The 27,169-nt window shown below is 43.9% G+C and overlaps 1 protein-coding gene across 1 annotated transcript in view; it reads left to right on the top strand.

Moving 5' to 3' along the window:
• Positions 1-16,421, top strand: part of LOC140717315 (hyaluronidase PH-20-like) — a 28,590-nt gene extending 12,169 nt beyond the window's left edge. The window contains exons 3-4 of the mRNA XM_073030781.1: positions 10,801-10,890; positions 12,263-16,421. Of these exons, the coding sequence (XP_072886882.1) occupies positions 10,801-10,890; positions 12,263-12,556 (384 nt within the window). The 3' untranslated portion in view covers positions 12,557-16,421. The remainder of the gene's footprint in view (positions 1-10,800; positions 10,891-12,262) is intronic.
• Positions 16,422-27,169: the final 10,748 nt, after the last annotated feature.

Below are 27,169 nucleotides of genomic sequence, written 5' to 3'. Positions count from 1 at the left end.
ACTAGGGACACTTCACAGCCAGAGAGTCTTCTGCTTTTGCAACGAGCTGCCAGAAATAGTTGAAGCAGCTACATTGAAAAGGTACTTGGATAAGAAAGGTTTAGCAAAATGTGGACCAAATGCAGGCAGATAGGACTAGCTTAGATGAAAATTTCAACTGGCATGGACAATTTGAGCCAAAGGTCCTGATGCCTCGCAGTACGACTCCGCCGCTCCATGATTTCTTGGATGGTCTCTACTAAACGGAATATAAGATGAGGATATTTTGTGGAACTTGCATGTCTTGTAGAGTAGCTGTAAATTTAAATATTTTGCAACAGAGCTCAAAAATAACCCAGAATATGAGACATAGATAATTGGTGATTGATTTAATAGTGACACATGTATTGAGATACAGTGAACATAAAAAATAGGAGCAGGAGTAGGCCATCCGGCCCATCGAGCCTGCCCCACCATTCAATAAGATCATGGCTGATCTGTCCGTAAACTCAGCTCCATCTACCTGCCTTTTCCCCAAAACCCTTAATTCCCCTACGATGTAAAAACCTATCTAACTGTATCTTAAATATATTTAGTGAAGAAGCCTCAAAGTGAAGATAAAACAAAATGTAATAGTGTAGTGATATTCTATCTATCTATATATATCTACACACACACACACACACACACACACACACACACACACACACACACACACACACACACACACACACACACACACACACACACACACACACACACACACACACACACACACACACACACACACACACACACACACACACACACACACACACACACACACTTCCCCAAAGCCCTTGCATTGTATCAGTCTCCAGCAATAGAGAAGGCAGTGAGACTTGGCATTGGCAATGGGAAAAGACAGATGACAATTGGACTCACAAGTCAGGACAATGCAGCACCAGTGGACCGTGACAGATTCCATCACTGCCCAAGGTCCACGTCTGGTGCCTAGCCATGTCTAACAGTGACCAGGCACAACACCTGCTGGCACGGTTAGCATAACGCTTCACAACACCAGCTGTATCAGATCAGGGTGTGATTCCTGCCACTGTCTGTAAGGAGTTTGTGACCGCATGGGTTTCCTTCGGGTGCTCCGGGTTTCCTCTCACATTACAAAGACGTGTGGTTAGGGTTAGTGAGTTATGGGCATGCTAAGTTGGCACTGGAAGCATGGCAACACGGCTGCCCTGGCACAGTTCCCAGTGAATTAACTTACATGTGATAATTAAGATAATCTTTCTTTCTTTGACTGTTAACAATTCAAGTTTTATGATAGCTGTGTTTTATTTCTACAGACAGACACTGCTATCCATAACTGGGAAATCAGGCATTCACTTGGCTCTACATAATAAAGGCTTTGATGAGGTCTATCCCCTATAATTATACTGGGCAGGGAGCCTCAGCCAGCCTTCGGTTTTCACTCTCCCCTTCCCTGATCTCTCCCCCTCCAAATAAAGCCCACATCACCGCACATGTAATTGTGGTTAAAGGATTAATTCTCTTTTTTTGGCTGACACTCAGCTTACATATTGATGATGTGTGTTGCTTTTGCCAGTTTTGGCAAATATTATTCTTCTGGGGAAACACTTAAGTACTTTCACCGCAGCGTAACTGGATTCACGGGGCACTCTTCTACTCACATGAGTAGCCAGAATAGCACAGTGGAAGTGTGCTTGGCATATAAACCAGAGGTTGTGGATTGAAACAATCCTCCGCTATAACCCGTGTTGGCAACAACGCTTATCCATCAAGGTATTAAGGGGTGGCACAAATGCATAGCCATTAACGTAACGTTATTACAAGCACCTGTGACCCAGGTTAATTTCCACCACTGTCCGTAATAAGTTCTCCCCGTAAGCACGCGAGTTTCCTCCAAAGACCCGGTTTCCTCCCACAATCCAAAGGCATACGGTTAGTAGGTTAATTGGTCACGAGTGTAACTGGGCAGTGTGGGCTCATTGGGTCAGGGAGACCAGTTACCGCACTGTAGTGCTAAATAAAAAAAAATCATTAAAAATGATTCAGAGAGCAGTATCATTGGAGAGAGTTTGAAATGCTTGCACTTTGTAAAAAGCGGTCCAGATAATGCCAGCATAATTTGTTGGGATTTGCCTTATTTGTTAATGGCCGCCAGGGAACTTGGAAGAATATCAGAGCTCAGCACTGAGAAAAGTCATTGTAAAACCTGATAGTTGTGGTGAGACTTCCCAGTTCATCCCGCTGGATGTAATGGATTTCAGTTGGACAGATGTGGTTTTCTGAAAGTAAATACAGCATTTTGTGGCTCATGTAATGGTCCAGATAAACCAGCCTGCTATGACTCGCATCACTGGAGGCATTCTTCATGGCATGGTGGTCAGAACACAGACAGGTCTCTGTCTCCTTTAGGAATTCTGGAGTTCTTTCAAGAGGGATGTGGAATGCCTCTGCCCAGACATCGGGATTGGCTGTAGTGCAGACGTAGCAGGAGGGAGCCACCGCTTCATTTGACTGCTGCATGCTGGGAAGCTCCACTGACGTAAGGGTACCACAAAACCTAACTCAGCAAATTGGTCTCTTATTGTCATATCCACTGAGGTACAGTGAGATACTTTGTTTACATGCCATCCATACAGATCATTTCATCACATCAGCGTATTGAGGAAAAACAAGAAGCGAATATCAGAATTAAGTGTTAAATGTACAGAGAAAATGCAGTGCAGGTAGCCAATAAGATGTGAGGCCATAATGAGGTAGACTGTGAGGCCGAGAGTCCATTTTATCATACTAGGGGACCATTCAGTAGTTTTATAACTGTGGGATAGAAACCAAAGCTTGGTGGGACGTGCTTTCAGGCGTTTGTCTCTTCTACCCAGCGGGGGAGGAGGAAAAGGGAGAAATTCTGGTGAGGCTGTGGGCTTAGATTATTTTGGCTGTTTTAATGAGATAGTACGTGCAGACAGACTCCATAGAGGTGATGCTGGCTTCCATGATGCACCGAGCTGTCTCTATAAATCTCCGCAGTTTCTTGCAGCCAGGGGCAGAGCAGCTTCCGTACTACATCTCCCAAGACTCCCAGCAAGTTTCCACACATGAGCCGTGGAGAGCATTCTGACTAGTATGGAGGGGCCTCCACACAGGATTGGAAAAAGCTGCAGAGGGTTGTAAACTCAGCCAACTCCATCATGGGCATTAGCCTCCCCAGCATCAAGGACATCTTTTTCCTCAAAATGGTGGCATCTGTCATTAAGGACCCCATCACCCAGGACATGCTGTCTTCTCATTGCCACCATCAAGGAGAGGGGACAGGAGCCTAAAGACACACTCAATGTTTTAGGAGCAGAGTAAAACGTCTGGAAGAACTCCCCACCATCAGATTTCTGAATGGACAATGAACCCATGTCCTCTGCCTCTCTATATTTTTGCTTCTTTTTTCTTTCTTTTTGTACTACCCACTTAAGTTAATTATAAATAAATATTTTGGGCAGATGGGGCTTGTCAGCCATGGTTGGCAGCTCATCTAGGAAAAGGAAATCTCTGACCTCAAACCTCCTGATGCCTTGTGGCTATACGCACTCATGGGGAAAGCTTCAGGAGTAAACCCGGTGGAAAAATCTGGAGCTGGAGTCCCTAAGACAGTCCTACACTGAGTTTGATGCTGACTGGCAACTCCTGCAATGCTGCTGGTGCCAAACCGTATCAGTCTCTGCCGTTGCTCTGGATTCGTCAGCTGCATGGAGAGGGGATGCCTACTACATGGACAACAGCTTGCTCTCCGTATCACACTGCCCTGGTTTGCGTATCATGTAGACAGGTGGCACGCAACGTCCACGGTCGACCTGGTTGGAGAGGACCAAAGGGGACATGGCAGATTTCTCTTGCCTCCCGAGTAAGGAGAGGTACTGATGCTTGACCGTAATCCCAGATCAAAGGAGCTGAGAGAGCCTGCCAACTGAGGACCTTAACAAAGGGAAACAATCTATTCGTTGGTCCCCTGCAAATCTACACAGAGACTTGCTGGCTGTTTCTTTGGGCCATTACTCAGTCACCCCCACAGTTTGTCAATCGTCAGAATTACTGAGTTCGTTTAACAAGCTGTGGGAAGGGCAAAAAGAGCACACAAAGGCACGTAGGTAGGTTAGGTGTGAAGTTAACAGATGGAGTACAGTGAGGGGTTATGCAATTTGGAAGGAAAAATGAAAATGCAATTAAAAAATTGCATGGAAACAGGTCCTTCATGCAACCAGTCCATGCTCACCTAGCTGCCCAACTAACCTAGTCCCATTTACCAATGTTTCGGCCTCATCTCTCTAAACCAGGGTTCCCAATGTGGGGTCCACGGACACCACGGTTAATGGTAGGGGACCATGGCATAAAAAAGTTGGGAACCCCAGCTCTATCTATGTGCCTGCCTATGCGCCTTTTGAATGATGTTATTTCATCTCCCTCAGCCACCGCCTCTGGCTGCTCATTCAAGTTCAAGTTTAATTCTCATTCAACCATACACATATGTACAGCCAAATGAAACAATGTTCCTCTGATGCCAAGGCGTGAAGCACAGTACCGACAGTCACACACAGCACAGCATAGACCACATACAATACATATAATTACAATAGCAAAACAAAACACAGTCACAAAAAATAATATAGCCCCAGTCCCTGATGATACCTGGGATGTTGTTCACATATGGGGCCATGCTCTGGGTGAAAGAGTTCCTATTAAATCTCTCCCTTCTCACCTTAAACCTATGCCCTCTAGTTTTTGATTCTCCAACACTGGAAATAAGACAGTGTGTATTCTCAACATCTATGGCCACTCATGATTTTGTACTCATAAAACTTCTGCACAGTATTGTATTTGTTAATGTGGAGTGGAGAGCGAGTTTGTAAATCTGGCAGGAGCAAAGGATGTTGAGAATGGAGAGGGTGGAGTGACACGGGAGGGGTGTGGGACAGGTGACAAAGAAGGTGTGTCAGGGACAGGGGGTGGCACAGGTGCAGACTCACCCGTCCCTGAGACACCAGGCAAGGTCATTTGATTCCAAACAATTGGTTTATTGATCATTACAGAACGTCTCTCTGATCCTCCCTTTCTCTTTTCCCCAACCATGATTCCTGTCTCCCTTCCCCCTTCCCACTCTCAGTCCACAATAGAATCCCATGTCAGAATCAAGTTTATCATCACTCACATATGTCATGAAATTTGTTTTTCGTATGTGGCAGCGGTACAGTGCAATACATAAAATTACTACAGTACTTAGACTATATATATGTGTGCCTAAGTCTTTTGCACATACTGCAGTGGCAGCAAGAAATAAGAAATGTCAGTGGAATGTTGGCTTACGTTGGAAGGGTTTCCAAGTATGACAGCAGGGATATTCTGATGCCGTTTTAAGGGGTACTGGGGAGACCACACTTGGAGTAGCACAGACTGTTTAGATTCCATATTTGCGGAAGTCTATATTTACCTTGGAAGCAGCACAGAGAAGCTTAACCAGGTTGATTCCAGGACTCACGGATCTGACATATGAGGGGGCGCTGAGCAGGCTAGGCATACATTCTTCAGAGTTTAGCAGAACTCGGTTGTATAACATTCTACTGGGGAATGGTAGAGTGGATGCCGAGATGATTTCCCCTAGTGGGAGTATCTCCAGCCAGAAGGCATGGCTTCAGAAGAAGGGATTGCTCGTGGAAGAAGGAGATGAAGAGGAATTCCTTCTCTCAGAAGGCGATGCCTCATTGGAATTCTATAATGAAAGCTGTGGAGGATATCAAGATGTACATGGAAAAGGCAGGAGAGAGGGTTTGAGGGATTGATTAGGACAGCTCTTTCAGCTTCAGTGAGGGTTGTCTGATCATTGTTCGGCAGAACAAGCTGGATGTTACTCCTGTTATCCCTTCTCATGATGAGGTGAAATCATTGAACGTATTCAAGGTGGAGACTGACATTTAAAATGAGGAGACCAGGGAAAAGGTGCTGAGGCCGAGACTGGATCAGGCAGACAGATATGAGAGCTGATTAGTGGCACTGATTTGAATCTTGAAACATGGATGGATTCTTTATTTATTGTCATAGACACAAGTGCCTGTATGCACAGGTGCGATGAAAAACTTCCTTGGAGAGGCGTCACAGGCATGTTGCATCAGGGAAGCATCATTCACAATGAAATTATGCACAGTTTTCACAAGAAACAACAGAATTAGAACAAATAAAGTCAAAGTCCACTTTATTGCAAAAGTATCAAGTGATCATAGTGTTGCTCTGCTGAGGTAGTGATTAGGAACTGTGCAATTATTCATGACATGAATGATCTTGAACCCGGTGGTACCTCCTGCCCTGTGGTAGCAGTGAGAAGATGGAGGTGGGGATCTTTGATGATAGATGTTGCCTTCTTGAAGCAGCACCTCCTGCAAAGGCCTGAGTTATTGCCGGTAAGTTCAAGAACAGAAATGTTGAAGGGGAGTAGCTGTTCTTGAACTTGTTGATGTGGGACTTCAGGCTCCTAACTTCCTGTCTGACGGTTGTCATGAAAAGATGGAATGGGCTGGATGCTGGAAATCTTTGGTGATAGGCGTTGCCTTCTTGAGCAAGCACCTCCTGTAGATACTACAGATGATGGAGAGGGATATACCCATGACTGGGTTGAATCCACTACTCTCTGAAGCTTTTTGCATTCCTAAACATTCACATTGCCATACTAGACCATGATGCAACCTATCAAGATATTTTCCATCTATGGAAATTACTGTGTTCACAGTAAGATACACTTAATGCAAAATGGTAGCTTAGTGATCGCATTCTTACCTACAAATTCAAGTCCATCGCAAGACCTCTGAGTACAAAATTCACAAAGGACTTGAAGACACAAGAGACTGCAGATGCTGGAACCTGGAGCAATAGGCAATCTGCTGGAGAAACTCAGCTGGTTGAGCAGTATCTGGGTGGGGAAAGGATGTGGCAACTTTTTGGGTTGAAGTCCTGCACCACGATTGAGAGTGAGGTAGGAGGTACCCAGTATAAAACCTTTTCACCCAAAATCAGATTGTTAGCTGCTTCAGATTCCAGCATCAGCAGCCTCTTAAGTCTTCTTATGACCCTCTCATGAATTTCTGAAACGTTGGAAACATCATCTTTCATATGAGATGTTAGCCCAGATTTTGCCTGCCCACTCAGGTGGGCATAAAACAATCCTCACACACGAGGACAAGGGAGAACGGACAGGGTGTCTCCGGTGATGGAGAATGTTTACCCTTCAAACAACGTCGGATAAAAACTGCAGTGGGAACTTGATGTGCACTACCATTTCTATCTCGCAGCACACGAGGAGCATGACACCGACTATAATTTGTTTATTTAGAAACAGGCCCTTTCAGCCCAACAAACCACACCTTCCAGCAACCCATCTATTTAACCCTAGCCTAATCACAGGACAACTTACAATGACCAATTACCAGCACGTCTTCAGACTGTGGGAGGAAACTGGGGCACCTGGAGGAAACCCACACGCCCACAGAAAGAACGTTCAAACTTTCTTACAGAGGATGCCAGAATTGACCTCGCAACTCCTACGCCCCGAGCAGTAACAGCATCGCGCTAACCGCTACGCTACTGTGGTACCCTTAATGTATTAAGGGACGATGTGAGATGTAGACAGTCAAAGGCCAGGGGGCGTGGAGCTAAAGTAAACGAAGTTTACCTTTAATTGTCACATGTACATCGAAGCAAACAGTAAAATGTGTCATTTACCCCAACAACTAACACAACCTGAGGATGTACTGGAGGCAGCCCACAAATGCCACCATGTTTATGGTGCCAACGTGGCATGCCCACAACTTACTGACCCCAACCCGTAGGCCTTTGGAATGTGGGAGGAAGCCGGAGCTACCCAGAGGAAGCGTACGCAGTCACGGAGACAACAGACAATGGCGGGAATTGAACCCCAACCTCCCGATCACTGGTGCTATAAAGTGTTACACTAACTGCAACGCTTTGTCACCCAGGGAGGAGTGAGGTCTGGAAGTCTTGGCCTGCAAGAGTGGGGGAAACAGAAAACCTCCTCACATTTGGATGTTGTACAGCTCAGGAACAGGTCCTTCGGCCCACCATATACATACTGACCACCAAGTCCTATCTTTACTATTTCTATTCACTAACATTTGGTCTTCGGCTTGCCATGCCTTGGCAATTCAAATGCTCATATAGATGCTTCTTATATTTAATTATTATTTATTCATTTATCGGGAAGCAGTGCAGAATAGGTTCTTCCAGCTTTTTGAGCAAGCCACTGATTCAATTCTAGCCTAAGCGCGGGACAATTTACAATGACCAGTTAACTTACCAACCGGTACGTCTTTGGACTGTGATGCCATGCAAGGAGGTGAAGAGTTCTGATCGGTAGGGCTACAGACATACTGAGATAAGGTTGGGCAGTGTTAAATTGGTAAATTGGTTTATTATTGTCACAAGTAACAAGATATAGTGAAAAACTTTGTCTCGCATGCCACGCCCATAGATTATTTCTTTACAACAGTGCATTGAGATAGTATGAGGGAGAAGCAATAACAGAATGCATAATTCCTCCCACATTCCAAAGACATATGGACCCGCTCCTAAATTTCTCAATTAGGGTATTTTAACTGGGTCCTTTAATTAAGTAAACTTTTGAAATACCCAGAGTCATAATCATGTTTATTATCACCGACTTATGTTGTGAAAATTGTTCACACAGTTTAATACATAAAAAGTACTATTAAATTATACTAATAAAAATATGCTTACATGAAGAAAAATACCAAAAAAAATTAAATAAGTAGTGCAAAAAAGAGCAAAAATAATGAAGTAGTGTCCATGGATTCATTGTTTATTCAGAAATCCGACGGCGGATACCCATGATAAAAGTGATTTCTTCCCACAGAAACATTCCATATGAATGTACAGAAACATTGTCTACATACTTCACAAGCAACAAGGTAATCAGTTCAATGATCAAAACAGCTGCAGAAGCTAAAGTTTCCAGCTGCATTACCAGAAGTCACAAGATTTCCATATCGGAAGGAATGGACACAAGATGATGGCAGGAAACAGTGGGAACAAAGTAAATTCCTAATTTAAATTTGGTCTTTCCCCTCTTTATTTTGGCCCTCACTTACCTGGAGGATGACATTTGATGTCTATTTCAAAGATTAAAGATTAGCTTTATTTGTTACATCAGAATCAGGATAATTTTTTTGTAAATTGTCCTGTGATTGGTCCAGGGATTCATCGCAGGTTGCTAGGCAACGCTGCTTGAAGGGCCAAAATAATCTATATCACTGTATCTCAAAAATATTTTTTTTTAATCAATAAATTGATTGTGGTTTGGTGCCTTAACTCTTTCTCCGTCTCTGATTCCTCTATGAAGACTGGTGAGTGTTCCTGTGTCGCAATCTTTCTGAAAACCATAGAACTGATTGTGGACTTCAGAAAGGGTAAGATAAGGGAACACACACCAGCCCTCATAGAGGGTTCAGAAGAGGAGAGAGTTAGAAATTTCAAGTTCCTAGGTGTTAATATCTCTGAAGACTTAACCTGGACCCAACATATTGGTGCAGCTATAAAGAAGGCAAGACAGCGGCTATATTTCAATAGGAGTTTGAGGAGGTTTGGTTTGTGACCAAAAACAATCACAAATTTCTACAGATGTACCGTGGAGAGCATTCTAACTGGCTGCATCACGGTCTGGTATGGGGGTGGGACTACTGCTCTCGACTGAAGCAAGCTGCAGAGAGTGGTAAAATTAGTCAGCTCCATCATGTGTACTAGCCTCCATAGTATCTAGGACATCTTCAATGAGCGATGCCTCAGGAAAGTGGTGTCATCATTAAGGACCCCTACCATCCAGGAGATGCCCTCTTCTCATTGCTACCATCAGGAAGGTGTACATACTCAACGATTTTGGAACAGCTTCTTTCCTTCTGCCATCAGATTTCTGAATGGACGTTGAACCCATGAACATTGCTTCACTACGTTTTATATCTATTTTTATTTTGTACTACTTATTTAATTTAACTATGTTATATACTTACTGTAATTGACAGATTTTTTTCTCTATATTATCATGTATTGCATTGAACTGCTGCTGCGAAGTTAAATTTCACCACATACTGGTGATATTAAACCTGATTCTGATTCTAAACAAACGACACATTAACAATGAACAATTTTCAAACAGCCATGAGCTGTTAGCACAAGGCACAGACGTCAATTATCAAACTGAAATAAATGTGAACATATGAACAGTCTCAATAATTATCAACAGAAGAAGGAGAGCAGGAAGGGCCAGTTAACGGATTTTGTGCAGGGACAGTCAGGGTATTACTCCTGAGTGAGTTTTGTTGAGAAGCTGGATAGCTACAGGAAAGACGTTACATTTACAGGGATACCTACATGTACCTCATAACATTGACTCATAAAGTGATATGCATTGTTTGTTTCAAATCAAATCAGTGAAGACTGAGCTGGGAGCAGCACACAAGCATCACCGTGCTTCCAGTGCCCTAACCCATGAGTCTTTGGAAGGTGAGAGGAAATCGGAGTACCTGGAGGAGATCCACCGGGCACAGGGAGAATGTACAAATGGCTTACAGACAGCAGCGTGATTTGGACCCCAATCGGTGACTGCCAGCGCTGTATAACAATGGTGCTAACCGCTGCACTATCGCGCCGCCCCAATTGAGATGAAGTGCATTAAACACGTTAACTTAAGTAGCTCCAAATCCTGATTTATAACCTTTGATACGTTTGTTCTTTCCTCAGGCCGATCTTGTCAGTACAATTGGCGAAAGTGCAGCACTGGGAGCAGCAGGGATCGTGGTCTGGGAAAGCTCAAATACAACTACCAAGAAAGTAAGATTTGCCATTCATGCTATCAGTGTCATAGACAGTTGAGGTCCCTTTTCTATAGAGCATAGCACGAGCCCCTCAGCCCATGGTGTTAGGCCGACCTTTTAACCAGCTCTACAATCAATCTAACCCCTGCCTCCCACATAGCCCTCCATTTTGATTTCATCCATGCTCCTCTCGCACCACCCCTGGCAGCACATTCCATGCACCCACCACTCTCTGTTAAAAAAAACTTACCCCTGGCGTCCTCTCTATATTTTCCTCCAATCACCAGAACATTAGGCCCCATTATATTAGCCATTTCCACCCTGGGAAAAAGTCCCTGGCTGCCCACCTTATCTATGCCTCTTATCATCTTGTACACCTCTATCAAATCACCTCTCATTATCCTTTGCTCCAGAGAGAAAAACCATAAACCGCTCATGCTATTTGTATAAGACTTGCTCTCTATCGCAGGCAGCACAATTTACTAACTCTAACCCGTACATCATTGCTACGCGGCGGGGTGGGGGGGAGACTGGAGCACACGGAGCACTGAATCCAACAACAGCAGATTCAGGAGCAGTTATTACCCTTCAACCGTCAGTCTCCTAAATCAACATAACATCTCAACGCTGAACTAATTCTGCAACCTACAGACTCACTTTCACGGATTCTACCACTCATGTTTGTAGTATTATTATTTTTAATTATTTGCACATTTTGTCTTCTTTTGCACATTCATTGCTTACAAGTCTTTGTTTATGTATAGTTTTTTCCATAAAGTCTGTAGTCTTTCTTTTTTTTGCTGTAAATGCCCACAAGAAAATGAATCTCAGGGTAGTATATGGAGCTACATATGTACTTTAATAATAAATTTACTTTGCATTTATATTTGACTTTGACTTTCCACATCCCATCGTTCACTTTGAACTTTAAAACAACGTGGTCATGGCGAGAACATACAATCTCTTTACAGATGGTGGCAGGAGTTGAACCCTGATTGCTAGCCCTGTAAAACATTACATTAACCACTGTGCAACTGTGGCACCCTTATTCTCATACATATCCTTACTCAGTGTTACTAATTATTCATTATTAATTTGTTTTTCTTTTTGGATTTGCGCAATTGGTTGTCTTTTGCACATTGTCTGTCTTTGCTGGGTGTAGCTTTTCATTGATTCTATTGTGCTTCTCTGTACTTGTTGTGAATGCCTGCAAAAATATGAATCTCTGGGTAGTATATGGTGTCTTATAGGCACTTTGATAATAAATATACTTCGAATTTGAATTTATATATGTGCTTGTGCGTATGACAATGAACTTGACTTTGATGTCCACGTCCCATCAGTGGAGTGGTACCACTGCTCACACAGCTCTTCCTTCTCCCCCGCAGCACACCTGCAACATGTTGCAGAGTTACGTCGAGAACATCCTGAACCATTACGTCTTGAACGTGACCCATGCCGCAAGGCTGTGCAGCAAGGAGCTGTGTGGCAGCAATGGCAGGTGCCTGAGGAAACACTGGGACTCCGACAGCTACCTCCACCTGAACCCCAGCAACTTCGAGATCCACAGGAAGGCAAATGGCGGCCTGGTGGCAAGAGGCCAGGCCTCCGTGGAGGATCTGCGCTACCTCTCGGAGAAGTTCACCTGTCAGTGTTACGTTGGGAGAGCCTGCAACTTTTAGTAACACTGGCAGTGTTCCAACATGTTTGTCCATGGCCTTCTCTACTGTCACAATGAGGCCACACTCAGACTGGAGGAGTAAAACCTCCTATTTCTAGGTAGCCTCTAATCTGATGGCATGAATATCAATTTCTCAAATTTCTGGTAATTTCTCCACTCTTCCTCTTGTCTCTTTTACCATTCCCACCATTTCCATTCTGGTTTCCTCTCACCTCCTCCCTTCTCCTTACCTGCCTATCACCTCCCTTCTTCCTTTCTCCCCTGGTCGATAAGAACATAGGTAATAGGAGCAGGAGTAGGCCATCTGCTCCACTGTCCAATAAGATCATGGCTGATCTGGCCATTGAAAGCATCTCCATCTACTTGCTTTTTCCCCATAGTCTTTAATTCCTCTACTATGCAAAATACTATCCATTCTTCTGGGGGATCCACTCTCCTCTTCTATAAGATTCCTTCCTCTTCAGCACTTTACCTCTTCCACCTGTTAACTCTCAGCGTCTTACGTCTTCACCCCTCCCCCACCCACCTTCCCCTTCACCTGCATATGTACTCCTTCCCCTCCCCCACCTTCTTACTCTGGCTTTGGCCCCCTTCCTTTCCAGTCCTGAAGAAGCGTTTCGGCCCAAACGTTGACTGTTTGTTCCCTTCCAGCTGCCTGACTGGCTGAGTTCCTTCATCATTTTGTGTGGCTTGCAGGGGAATATTGCTAAAACTCATTCTTTCCCCAAGAAACGCAGGAAATGCAGGAGATACTCAGCAGGTCAGGCTGCGTCTATGGAGAGGAAAACAACATCAATGCTTCAGGTCATCAGCAATGCACTGTAGCAGGGGTTCCCAACTTTTTCTATGCCATGGAGCCTTACCATTAACCGAGGTTGGGGACTCCTGCACTACAGGGATAAAAAGACCTCAGAGCTGTGAAGTAAGTTTGAGACATGGGAACAGAGAGATCCGAAGGAATAATCTACAACAGGGTAAAGCTCTGGAAAGACTGAATGACACGAGAGAGATAGAACGATGAGCACTGGTGATCAATAGAAGGTCTATCTGGGAAGTAAACACCAAGTCCCATTAAATGAGCTTGGGCAGAAATTATTCAATCTCGGGGAAAAGCATTTTGAAATATTAAAGAACCCATGATATAGATGTTAAGATAATGAGATCATAAGGCATAGGAGCAGAATTAGGCCATTCAGCCCATTGAGTCTAATTCACTATTCCATCGTGGGTGATTTATTTTCACTCTCAACCCCATTTAAAGCAATTTCCTTCTGGTGAAGTTAGGAAACATTTCTACACTTAATGGTTGATAGAAATTTAGAACTCCCTTTCACAAAGGCTAATTATTAAATTTAAATTTGATATTTATATAATTTCGTAGCCAAAGGGAATGTTGACATGATCGTCAGAACACCCATAATCTCAAGAATTAACTGAAGGTAATGAATGTCCCCCGCCTCCTATTCCTCTTCTCTAGTATGTAGAAAGGGACCATTTGGCCCATTGACTACATGCCAGCTCTTAGAACTATCTCACTATTCCTATTTCCCCATTAATTTCCCTGTAAGTCATTCTCTGAGGCAGACTCATTAACTCTCCCTTCATTCTCCGACCATCCAATTTACAGTGACCAAGTAACCTATCAGCCTTTAGGATGTAGGAGGAAAATGTAGGTACTGGATACAATCCACAGTCATAGGGAGTGATTAGAAGCTCCACACAAGGGCACTACAGTCGGTATTGAACCTGAATCATGGAGCTGTGGCAAACACGAGGCTACTTAGCAAGCTAAGAACCCACGGTGTTACATGAAAGATGCCAGCACGGATAGAGCATTGGCTGATTGGAAAGAGGCAAAGAGTGGGAATAAAGGGGGCATTTTCTGGATGGCTGCCAGTGACTAGCGGTGGTCCACAGGGACCTGTGTTGGGACTGCTTCTTTTTATGTTCTATGTCAATGATTTGGATGACGGAATTGATAGTTATGGTCTTATGGTTTAACATTGCTTGCACACCAGAAGGCAGGAGGATGGGGTTGATAAATTATCCACGATGGAATGGCGGAGCAGATTCAATGGGCTGAATGGTCTAATTCTTTTCCTATGCCTTACGGCCTTACCGCTGAACTAAGTGGTCCAATGTGGTGTGGAGCCAAATTCACCAGGGAAAAGAGGCATCAGTCCCTAGTCCTTGTGGGTGGGTGATCCTCGTTTCCCCGTAATAACTGGGTACCTAACTCATGGACAGAGCACCCCTCATGGCTAACTGCGTGGGGATGTGTGCGGGACAGCAAGCACACAGGAGATGGGTGAATAGAACTTGGTATGAGTCAGGACACAGCCAGTAAAACATTGTATTAGAAGAATATACAACACAAGAACAGATTCTGATATTAGTTTTAAAAGAGACATGTTGCTAGAGGAACTCAGCGGGTCATTCAGCATCTATGGAGAAAGATGGACAGTCAACATTTTGGGTCGAGGCCATTCATCCACACGGACCTTAGTCTTAACCCAAAAGGTTGCATGTTCATTTACCTCCACAGATGCTGCCTGACCAGCTGAGTTCCTCCAAGAGCTCGTTTTACTGATCCGGACTACTGAGTCTGCATTCTGTATCTCTGGAAGGCATGGGATCACTTGGATACGTATCTCCAGTGGTTCCCTAGATCTCCAAGAGGCATTTTGTTATGACAGGCATTATGTAAACATTGTTACTGTTAATTTGTTGTATTGTATGTTGAAGAACCAATTTCAGAGTGATTTCTAAGTGATTCCCTGCCACCTTACACATGGTGGTTTCACATTAGAACATCAGAACCAAGGGCAGTCCATTCACCCTCCAGGTACCAATTCTGCCATTCAATAAGATCAGTTCAGATCTTTCACCTCCTACTGCCCTCCTGCACCATCCCATTTTCTACAGATTTCCTCAATATTTCACCATCCATTGATCTCAGTTTTGAGTGCTGAGCCTCCACCGAGTGATGAAGTTTCTCTCCATTCAATGAATCAATGTTGTCGTCCCTCCGATGCACTTCTGGGGCATTGGCTCTGAGCTGGCAGCCCCATCACTCCTTCTGCCAGGCATGAATGAGAGAACTGGGAGTGTTGGCCTAAAGATTAAAGGTTGGCTTTATTTGTCACACGTACATCGAAATATATAGAGAAGTGTGTCAATTGCGCCATGCTTTCAGCGCCTTCAATTTAGTAACCCCGATGGAATGTGGGAGGACACTGGAGAACCTGGAGGAAACCTACGCGGTCATGGGGAGAATGTACAAATTCTTTACAGACAGTGGCGGGTGTTGAACTCCAGTGCTATAAAGCATTACGCTAGCCTCTACGCCACCATGCTGCCCACACGGTACAGTCTGGGCAGAGTTCTGGCCACGTCAGTGTCCACGGTCATTTGTCACACTCTGCGTGAATGACGATTGTTTCATGCTCATTCGCAACACCTCTGCATCAGATGTAAACAAGTTCGAAGCCATTATTGTTGTATTAATTCATTTACTTTTATTTTTATATGAAGAAATTTATATTTAAGTGATTCAAAGTGCACTTATTATCAAAGAATGTATAAATTATACAACTTTAAGATTTGTTTGCTTACAAGTATCCACAAAGCAAGAAACCTGAAAGGATCCAATCAAAGATAAATAAATATAAAGACCAACACCCGATGTGAAAGAGAAAGGGGAAAAAAGACAAATCATGCAAACAATTGAAGTGAATGATAGTGTATATTACAAATGATATTTTTATGCACAAATGCATAAATTTTGTGCATATTTTGGAGAAATCAATGTATTGATTTTCAGTTTATCTTGGACCAAATAAAATATTTGTCAAATAGTTTTCAAATCTGTCTTGAGTTATTGTTCCTAATTGAAAAACGGTTGCATAAGCACTTAATAGAAGTATCCATCGTTAAGGACCCCATCAACCAGAATGTGCCCTCTTCTCATTACTACCATCAGGGAGGAAGAACAGGAACCTGAAAAGAGAGAGAGAGAGAGAGAGAGACACACACACACACACACACAAAGTTTAAGAACAGCTTCTCCCCCTCCACCATCAGATTTCTGAATGGAAAGTGAATCTGTACCCATTACCTCACCTGAAAAGTTGACTGTTTATTCCTCTCCATAGATACTGCCTGACCTGCTGAGTTCCTCCTTCATATTGTGTGTGTTGCTTTGGATTTCCAGTATCTGCAGAATCTCTTGTGTTTATGTTATCTTGCCAAGTCCCACTGAGTTAGAAGACACTGAAGAACCCATACAGACACAATCACTCAAGTGGCCTCCTCTATGTCAAATAATTTCATCTCCTGTTTGTTTAAACAATTAAACCTATTCCAGTGAAATGATCATTATTAACACAAATCCTCAGATAGTGGAATTGTAAAATAAACACAGAAAAAGATGAGGACACTCAGCAGGTCAGGCAGCATCAGACTACTTCCGTTCTGGAAAAAGAATCAGACTACTTCAGGTCATAGACCATTCGAACTGGGGATAAATTTTAAGTTGAAGAGCAGGAATGGGAGGAAAGGAAAAAGGGGTTGCCTGTGATAGAACAGAGATCAAGTTTGTCACGTAGACAGTATTGCAATCTAAGAGAGGGAAATTAATTCTTGTTAAACAGTGCTGATCTGTGCTTCATCATCATTGTCATCATCATTATGTGCCATATTGTACGGCCTAGGTAATCATTGTCTTTTCATGACCATGATTGTTCTTCGCGAACTTTTCTACAGAAGCACTTTTCCATTGCCTTCTTCTGGGCCGCGTCTTTTCAAGACGGGTGACCCCAGCCATTATCAATCCTCTTCAGAGATTGCCCGGTGTCAGTGGTCGCAAAATCAGGACTTGTGATTTGCACCAGCTGCTCATACGACCATCCACCACCTGCTCCCATGGCTTCATGTCACCCTGATCGGGGTCTAAATAGGTGCTACACCTTGCCCAAGGGTGACTTGCAGGCTAGCGGAGGGAAGGAGTGCCTTACACCTCCTTTGGTAGAGACGTATCCAAGATCTGAGTTTTGGAGATGTATGAGATGCAACAAACAGTCAGCTAGAGGAACTCAGCAGGTGAAGCAGCATTTGTGAAGGTAAAGGAGTTGTCAAAGGAGTTTTGAGTCAAAACCCCGCATCAGCACTGAGAGCAGAGAGGGGAATGGACAGTATAAAGAGGAGAGGGGGAGTGGATAATTGGGAGCCCAAGGTGATTGATGGATTGAAGAGGAGTGAAGGATATCAGATAGTTTGAGCAGGTGTAGAGGAGGGGAGGGTAGATCTGATTAGCTTTATTGCTATATGTGCATTGAAACATTGAAATATACAGTGAAATGCATCATTGAGTCACAGTCTGAGGATGTGATGAGGACAGTCCATAAGCTTCAGGCACCGATATTGCATGTGCACTGATTTCTAACCCTAACACAGAAGCATAGCTGAATGATTAATCTGCCTAGTCCCATCACTCTATATCTGCACCATAGCCCACCATATCCCTCCCATCCATGTGTCTATCTGAATTTCTCTTAAAATGTTGAAATTGAACCCACATCTACCACTTGCACTGGCAGCTCATTCCACACTCTCACCACCCTCTGAGTGAAGAAGTTCCCCTCATTTTCCTCTTAAATATTTCACTTTTCACCCTTAATCCATGACCTGTAGCTCTATTCCCACCCAACCACAGTGAAAAAAGCCTGCTTGCATTTACCCAATCAATTTGTATACCTCTATCAAATCTCCCCTCAATCTTCTACAATCTAGGGAATAAAGTGCTAACCTATTCAACCTTTCCCTATAACCCAGGTCCTCAAGTTGGCAGTAGTCTTGTAAATTTTCTCAGCCCTCTTTCAATCTTATTGATATCTTTCCTGTAAGTAAAATAACCAAAACTGGACATAGTGCTCCACATTAGGCCTCACCAGCACCTTATACAATTTCAACATAACATCCCAACTCCTGTATTCAGTACATTGACTTATGAAGGCCAATGTGCCAAAAGCTTTCTTTATGACCCTATAAACCCCTTGCACCACTTTCAAGGAATTATGGATCTGTATTCCCAGATCCCTCTGTTCTACTGCACTCCTCAGTGTCCTACCGATCAATCACTGTGTAAGATTTATGATCAGAAGTTCACTTAGTTCTAGTTCTAACTCTTCACACGATCTGTTAGAAGCTACAGCTGGATGCATTTCTTACAGGTGTAGTTGGCAAGGACTTTGGAAGTCTCCCTACCTTCCCTCATCCTACAAGAGGAGCATTCCAGTATCCTACTGGTATCCCTTTTGCTCTAAATGTGCAATAAGAATGAAATAAAGAAACCTACCTATGGCCTTCACCTCCCCTAAGCCTTGATGAGCCAAAGCCTCGACTCCCCACTCTAACACTGGCCCGTTCACACAACGGCCGCTCCACTTAAACCTAACTTCTTTTTATTGGTCCTTGCCAAGTGTCCAACTACGTACAATCCAATGTTTCCTCAAGACTGCGGCGTGCAAAATGTGCTGACTGCCCCACTCGCTTCTTTTAAACTCTCCCTCCCTCTCCTCAATCCAGTGCCACCTCAGGACTGCGGTGCATAAAATCTGTACATTTTTGGAATGTGGGTGGAAACCAGAGTAAGTGGAGCCTCAGGTCCCATACCACCAGGTTCAGGGACAATTATTACCCTTCAGCCACTGCACTCCTGAAACAGCATCGCTAACTCTTCTCATCACAACATTGAACTGCTTCCATAACCTATGAACTCACTTTCAAGGACTCTACAAGGCATGTTCTCAGTAATATTTATATCTGCCGATATATTTATTTATCTGTCAACTCTTTAAGTATGTATTTATTTATTTATTACTTTTTGATATTTGCATAGTTTGTCTTCCTTTTTCACTTGTGTTGTTTAACAGCCTTTACTTTTCCATGGTTTTTAATTGATTCTATTGTATTTCTCTGTTCTACTGTGAATACCTGCAAGAAAATGAATCTTAAGGCAGCTTGTGGTGAGAGGCTCCTGTTCCTCCTGTGTAATTGTAGCAGCAAGAAGAGAGCATGGCCTGGATGGTGGGGTCCTTGATGATGGCTTTGTGACAGTGCTTCATGTCAGTGGTTCTGGAGGGTAGAGCTTAGTCAAGATGGCGCTAAACAGCAACTCCTTTGCTTGCATCTTCGGGAACAGCTCTATTTCCATCTTTAATATCTCTATTTTTTCCCTTTTGGGATTCTTTTGAAGACCCTGACCTGGAGTTATACGCTGACTTTGATTCATTGCAGGAACGAGACCCGCTCTCGGGATTTCATAACCATCTGTTATCCGACATGTCAAGGGTGCAGTCTAAGAGTTCAGCTCGCCTTTGGAGGACTAGGATCTTGAGGCCCTGGGGACGGGGGGATCGAAGGTCAATGTCCCAACAGACTGGTGTGTCATGGGAGCCGGAAGATCTTTGGCTGTGTGCCCAGAGACCTGAGATCTTTGGGCACAGAGCTTGGAAAAAATAACACAAAACAGACTTTTAACATTGTAAGCCAGCAAATTGTTTGTTATGTCTCCCCTCTCTCTGTGAAACGGAGACATCTCTTCCTCCCTTATTAGGGAGAGAGAGAGAGCCTGTGGTGTGTTGAATACTGGGTGAATGCCTAGTCTTTGGGTGCTGCAAGTCCGTGTCTTTGCTGTGGATTTTGCTGCACGTTTGAGTGCTCGGTGGGTGTTTATGCTTTTTTTTGCCGGCGGGGGAGGGGGTATTGCTGCTTGCCGCGGCTTACAGGAGGGAGAGGAGCTGGGCGGGGGGGGGAACTTTGGGGTTCTAACATTTAACTGGCACTCATTCTCTGGAGCACTCCTCTGTGTGGAGGAGAGAGAATGTCCTGGCCAAAAGGGGTCTTCAATTGTGTTGGCTGCTGTTCCAAGGCAATGGGAGGTGTGGATTTTTGACTCTTTTTGCAACGTATGCATCTATTTCTTTAAGAGCAATGACCCCACCCTCCCTTGTAATTACATATGATCTGTTGTCTACACACGTGCATGGTTCTCTCTCTCTCTCCCTCTGCAGTGTGAATACACCAGTTAAAGCCATCTCCCATGTGTGTGCTTTTATGTGCGTGCAAAGTACAAGGAGCCAAGTGCTCCAAGGTATCCTAGGAACACAATGTTACCTTGATGAAGCCATTGTGACTGGCAAGAACAATGACCTCCAGAACCTTAGTAAAGTGCTTGCAGGCTGAGTGAATATGGTCTGTGCGCCAAGAGAGAGAAATTTGATTTCTTTAAGAATGAAATCTCATTTTGTGAACACGCCATTGTCAAGCATGGCTTACAGAAGTCACAGGAGAAAATGGAAGCAGTGCCACAGGCACCCAAACCAGCAGAAGTGTCACAATTCAGGTCATACTTAGGCCTTGTAAACGACTACCACCGGTTTCCCCAAACATCGCTACAGTGCTGCATCCATTGAACGCACTGTTACAGACAGGAGCACAGTGCGGATGGTCAGAAAGATGCGAAAGAGCATTGAAGGGAACAAAGAGACTAATAACATCAGATGAACTGCTCAGCCATTATGACTTACCGCTGCCCACCGGACTGGCGTACGTACAGATTTACCTCTCAGCGATGATCATGTCACCGACAACAACTGAGAACATTACAAGAAGCCTGCTGAACCTGATGTCACTCTACAGGTCCAGAGGCTCTATCCTGAAAGAAACAGAGCGCCACCCAAAGACTGAATCTTTAGTATCATGAAGTTACTCATGGACCGTTACTGTGAAAGCATGTTTATTTGGAATATGGGTTTATGAAAGGAAAACTGAATGTTTGTACATATGTAATTTTATATTACATTAATCTAAAGGGGGAAGAAATGTGATGCATGGATCTATTTCTTTAAAAACAATGAACCCCCTTATCAGCATATGATCTATTATCTCTCTCTCTCTCTCCCCCCCCCCCATGTGAATACGTCAGTGAAAGCCATCTCCCACATGCGGGCTTTTATTTTAATTGATATGTAGTTGTGCACAGGAACAACTACTTTTATTCTGGATGAAATCACAAACCAACAACAGAAAATTTCTGCAGTATAATTTTGCTGCCAGGTGGTGGCGATGTTGTCCAATCTATAAGTTAGTCGCGCCTTCAGCCTCTAAAAACTGGGAGGGCAACGCACCTGCAGGAAATCTGTTCAAGGGGGAGCTGTGCTGCACAAGAGCGACCTCTGCTGAGCTGCAGAGAACAAGCGGCAGCTGCAAGGGGAGGGACTGGACAGTTGAAGGACCCAACTACTGGCCACAGCCACCACTTACTCTTGCCCCACCCTGCACCAGGATATGTGGATCCCAGTAGCATCCTCTGCAGCCGCCTGAGGGCCCACTACTAGGTAAGCCCTTGAGAGAACCCCTTGAAATTGTATAAGACATTAGTTAGACTTAGTTTGGGGTATTGTGTGTAGTTTAGGTCACCAACACAGGAAAGATGTAAATAAGAGTACACAGAAAATTTACAAGGGCGTTGCCAAATTTGGAGGACCTGAGATATAAGGAAAGATTGTATAGGTTAGGATTTTATTCCTTAGAACATAGAAGACTAAGAGGAGATTTGATAGAAGTATACAAAATTATGAGGTGTATAGATGGGTTAAATGCAGACAAGGTTTTTCCACTGAGGCTAGGTGGGAGTACAACCAGAGGTCATGGGTTAAGGGTGAAAGGTGAAAAGTTTAAGGGGAACATGAGGGGAAACCTCCTCACTCAGAGGGTCATGAGAGTGTGGAACAAGCTGCCTGCACAAGTGGTGCATGGGAACTCGATTTCAATGTTTAAGAGAAGTTTGGATAGGTACGTGGATGACAGTGGTATGGAGCGCTCTGGCCCTGATGGAGGTTCATGCGAGTAGGCAGTTTAAATGGCTCGGGCCAGACTTGATGGGCTGAAGGGCCTTTTTCTGTACCACACCTTTTTGTGACTCTATGACTTTAACACCATACTCGACACAGCTGATCGTGCTACTAGTACTAGTTGTGAATGCACTGAAATCCAAGGTTTCAATAGCACATTAGTACTTACTATTACTAAGTTGGACAAATACAACAATAACAGATCATTGTTCAAAAGTTTAAGGCAGAGATGGGACCAAGTTTCTTGGAGACAAAAGAAACCGCAAATGTGGAATGAGAAGCAAAATACAAGCTCCCTGAGGAACCCAGCACCTGCGGAGGGAAACGGACAGTCAGCATTTCAGATCAAGTGGTCAAAAGCCTTAAGAGCTCGCTTCAACAAAGGGCAATGGATCCAGAGACTTTGAATACTTTTAAGGCAGAGATATCAAGATTGTTGATAGCAAGAGGGTGAGAAGCAGCTGCAGCAGGAATATCATCTGATGTGGGGAGGGGAGGAATGGGGGCTACTGCACAGGATCGAAAGAAGCTACAGAAAGTTTAAAATTAGTCAGCTCCATCATGGGTGTTAGTCTTCATAGTTTCCAAGATATCTTCAAGGAGCAGTGACTCAGCTCATCAAGTGAATTATTAAGGACCCCATCAGTCAGCCCTCTTCTAATTGTTATCATCAGGAAGGAGGTACAGAAGCCTGAAGGCACACACTCAGCATTTCTGTAACAGTTTCTTCCCCGCTGCCATCAGATTTTTAAATGGACATTGAACCCATGAACACTACCTCACTTGTTTTATATTATTTCTGTTTTTGCCAGTGATATTAAACCTGATTCTGAATGTCGAGCCAAGCTTTTAGTCAGATAACCTTGGACCTTATTTACTGATGGTCATGGCTGAGGTGCCATGTTATCTGCTTCTGCTCCCAATTTATATGTTTGATGAATAAATGACCCACCATAGTTTCAGTAGGTTTCAATAGGTGCATTTAATGCCAGAGATATGTATACAATATACATCCTGAAATTCTTTTTCTTTGCAAACATCCACGAAAGCAAAGGAGTGCCCCAAATAATGAATGGCAGTTAAATGTTAGAACCCTCAAAGCCCCCCAAAGCTCCTCCCTCCCACGCATAAGCAAATCAATGACCCCCCCATCACCAGCAAGAATGCATCTGCACCCTCCACCAAGCATTTAAGCGTACAGCAAAGCATCAATAAGGACACAGACTTGCAGTACCCCAAAGACTACTCGTTCACCCAGTAATTCAACATACCACAGGCTCTCTTTCCCTAATAAGGGCAGAAGAGATGCCTCCATTTCACAACGAGAGGGGAGGCATAACACTGATTTATGGTGTTAAAAGTCTGTTGCGTCGCTTTTTCAGGTCTCTGGGCACACAGCCAGCAGCCAGCTCGCTGCTTTCGATCTTCTGTGTACTCCCACCAGGTGGCGGCACCGACTTTGAACTCGCCTGCCTCCAGAGCCACGAAAATCTGGCACACTGAAGGAGCCATGTCCTTGGCATATCGAAAAGCGGCCGGTCGTGAGGCCCGGAGAGCGGGTCCCATTCCCACAAAGAACCGAAGTCAGCGTGTCACTCCGGTCAGGGCCTTCAAAAGAGCCCTGAAAAGGAAAAAAGCAAATATTAAAGATAGAAATAGAGCTGTTACCTAAGATGCAAGCAAAGGAGTTGCCATTAGGTGACATCATCCTAATCTCCACCCTCCATATTAAATGACATCATTGTAATGCCAATAGTCATTAAGCCTAGTGAGTCAATTATTTGCCCTATTTAACAAAGAAACCTCATCAGTTTTCTTGAGGCATTCACCAGACACTTACTTCAAATATTCCATGAAGCTGACACCAGTTTGCTCATAATGGAACTCAACAAAGCTCTGGTATTGGTATTGGTATTGAAATGGGTTTATTTTTGTCACATGTGCCAAGATACAGTGAAAAGCTTGTCTTGCATACCGCTTATTACAAATCAAATCATCGCACGGAGCTGGAACATGCACCAAAACATGTAAAAGCTCTTGCATTCTCCTGGAAGTTCACGGTATGATTCCGGTCAAGATGATGCCTGTATACAATACTTGTTTGGTCAACATTCTCCGCATAGATAATGAAACCATATATTTCACTTCTTTTATGTATTCTATGTTTGCTTTTTGTCCTGGATGTGACTCTGGAACTGCTGGAGCCTGTGATTTGCTGTTTGGAGATCGCTCTCCGAGTCTACGAGAGGCTTCCAGGAGACAGAGGCAGCGCTCCTGAACCTCATGGCGAGCAGGCTGCGAGGCGAGGCACAAGCCAAAGTTTGACTCGAACTTGCCAATTAAGGCTCCTATTGATTGATCCATGGATTGAAGTGATGAGGGAGATGGAAATGTCGAGGCAAAAGCAGAGGGTGAGCGCCAGCTGCCTGCCTTCTGATCGCTCTGTTACTGCCTGCTGTTGGGCCCAGAGAACGTGATCCAGCTTTTCTGCATTTCCGATGTGGACTTGGGCTACACATTTTCTTTTCACTCTTATCATTTTTTATAGTCTATGTTTCTCGCCCAGTCTTTCTTACAGTTTTTGTGTGTGGGGGTGGATTTTGGGGGTTGACATGCCTGTTCCGGTTTGTTCATTTTTTTGTGCGGGGAGGAGGGATTTGGGGGTTGACGTGCCTGTTCCAGTTTGTTCATTTTTTTGTGCTGGGAGAGGGAGGCGTGATGATCGTGCTGGTTTTCCTTTCTTTCTTGGTTTCATGGCTACCCGGAGAAGGAGGATTTCAGAATTGTATACTTTGGTAATAAATGAACCTTTGAACGTTTGAAAAAATATGCAGCACAGTGCAAGATCATAATGAGGTAGATTCTGAGGTCAAGAGCCTATCTTATTGTACAAGAGGACCATTCAAGGGTCTGATAACTGTGAGATACAAGGTGTGCTTGAGCCTGGTGGTACGAGCTTTTGGGCTTTGTATCTTCTGTCCGATGGGAAGGGGAAGCAGACACTATCTGGGATGAGTTAAGGCCGCTTTACTGAGGCAGCAAATGAGTAAAAGTCTCATAAATGCCAAAAAGCACAAGATGACAACTATTATATGCATAAAATAAATATTCCTGACATCTGCCTTATACTACCTGCCTTTCAGTCCTTTGGTTTATGAGCCAACACCTAATATTATCTGTCCTTCACTTCTCTGCTTTATGAACAAGATTCTCTCTCTGACCCATCAGCACAGCCAAAGTACAAACTGCAGCCAAATACCTAATTCTAATTAATAGTCCTTATAATAAAAAGAAATCTAGCAATTGCTATTAGTTGTACTTACTGGATGGGTGGTGAATGAAGATACGTCTCTATCAAAGAGATGTAAGGCGCTCCTTTCCTCCGCTAGTTCACCCTTGAAAAAGGTGTAGCACCTGCTTAGCCCCCAATCAGGGTCATGTGAAGCCATGGGAGCAGGTGGTGGATGGTCGTATGAGCAGCTGATGCAGATCACAAGACCTGGTTATGTGACCACTGACACCAGGCAGACAATCTGCCGAGTATTGGTCATGGCTGGGGTCAGCCATCTTATAAAGACACTGCCTGGAAGAGGGCAATGAAAAACCAGTTCTGTAGAAAAAATTGCCAACTACAATCACGGTCAAAGTCCATGATCAACTGCGTCATACGACGCCACACATAATGATGTACCTACTGAAGACAAATTGGAAGTGTACTTTCGTAGTTTGGATCTTCAAGTGTTTCACAACCAAATTACTTTTGAAAAGCTGTTCTAACACAGGCAGATGCAGAAGCTAATTTTCATATATACAAATCGCACAAGCATCAAAGGAGATGGGCAACAGTAATTTGATGATCTTGGTTGATTAGATCATTGAAAGGACATTTCTGCCATTTGGAGAACGTGCAAAGGTATTCCTTATCCACCTCAAAACATTACATGCTGGAAAAGCTCAGCAGGCCATGCAGTATCTGTGGAAGGTGAAGCACCCTGTTTCTCTCTCCACAGATGCTGCCTGACCTGCTGAAAAATTCCAACACTTACTACTTTTATTTCAGATTTCCAGCATCTGGGACATAAGAGATACTGCAGATGCTGATAATCTTGAGCAATCCACGCACACAATGGTAGAGGGAGTCAGTTGGTCAGTCAGCATCAATGGAAGGAAATAAACAGTCAAAATTATGGACCAAGACCCTTAACCAGGTCACCCAATGTCTGTAGATAATTTATTTTTGATTTTCCTTAGCAACTCCATATTAACTCTGTCAAGCCTCTCTTGTATAATTCAATAAAATCCACTCTCAATCATCTGAATTTGAGATTGCAGGCCTAAATGGTACAGTTTTTGTGAAGCTGAAGTCAGACACTTTAAGGATTGTCCAGGGTCCTGAGAACATCATAGATAAGAGTTTCAGTGAGTTGGTTTCTGCTGAGGGGTGGGCAGCAGATAGCTGGGTGACCACCAAGAGAGGCAGATCGATTCCCCTGTGGCTTTTCCCCTCAACAACAACGTCTGGATACCCTGGGATGGGGGGGAGGGTACAGCATGCAATGACCTATCAGGGCACAGCAGCCAGGTTAGTGGCACTGTGATTGGCTCTGAGGCTCAGCAAAGAAGGGTTAAAAACATGGAAGAATCCAGCACAGGCACTTCAGCTCAAGGTTTCTTTAATCTACTCGAAGGTCAGTCTAAAC

Source organism: Hemitrygon akajei, chromosome 27 (assembly GCF_048418815.1).
Source record: "Hemitrygon akajei chromosome 27, sHemAka1.3, whole genome shotgun sequence".
NCBI lineage: Eukaryota > Metazoa > Chordata > Chondrichthyes > Myliobatiformes > Dasyatidae > Hemitrygon > Hemitrygon akajei.
The sequence above is the reverse complement of the archived record's forward strand: the minus strand, read 5'-3'. Positions and strand labels throughout refer to the sequence as shown.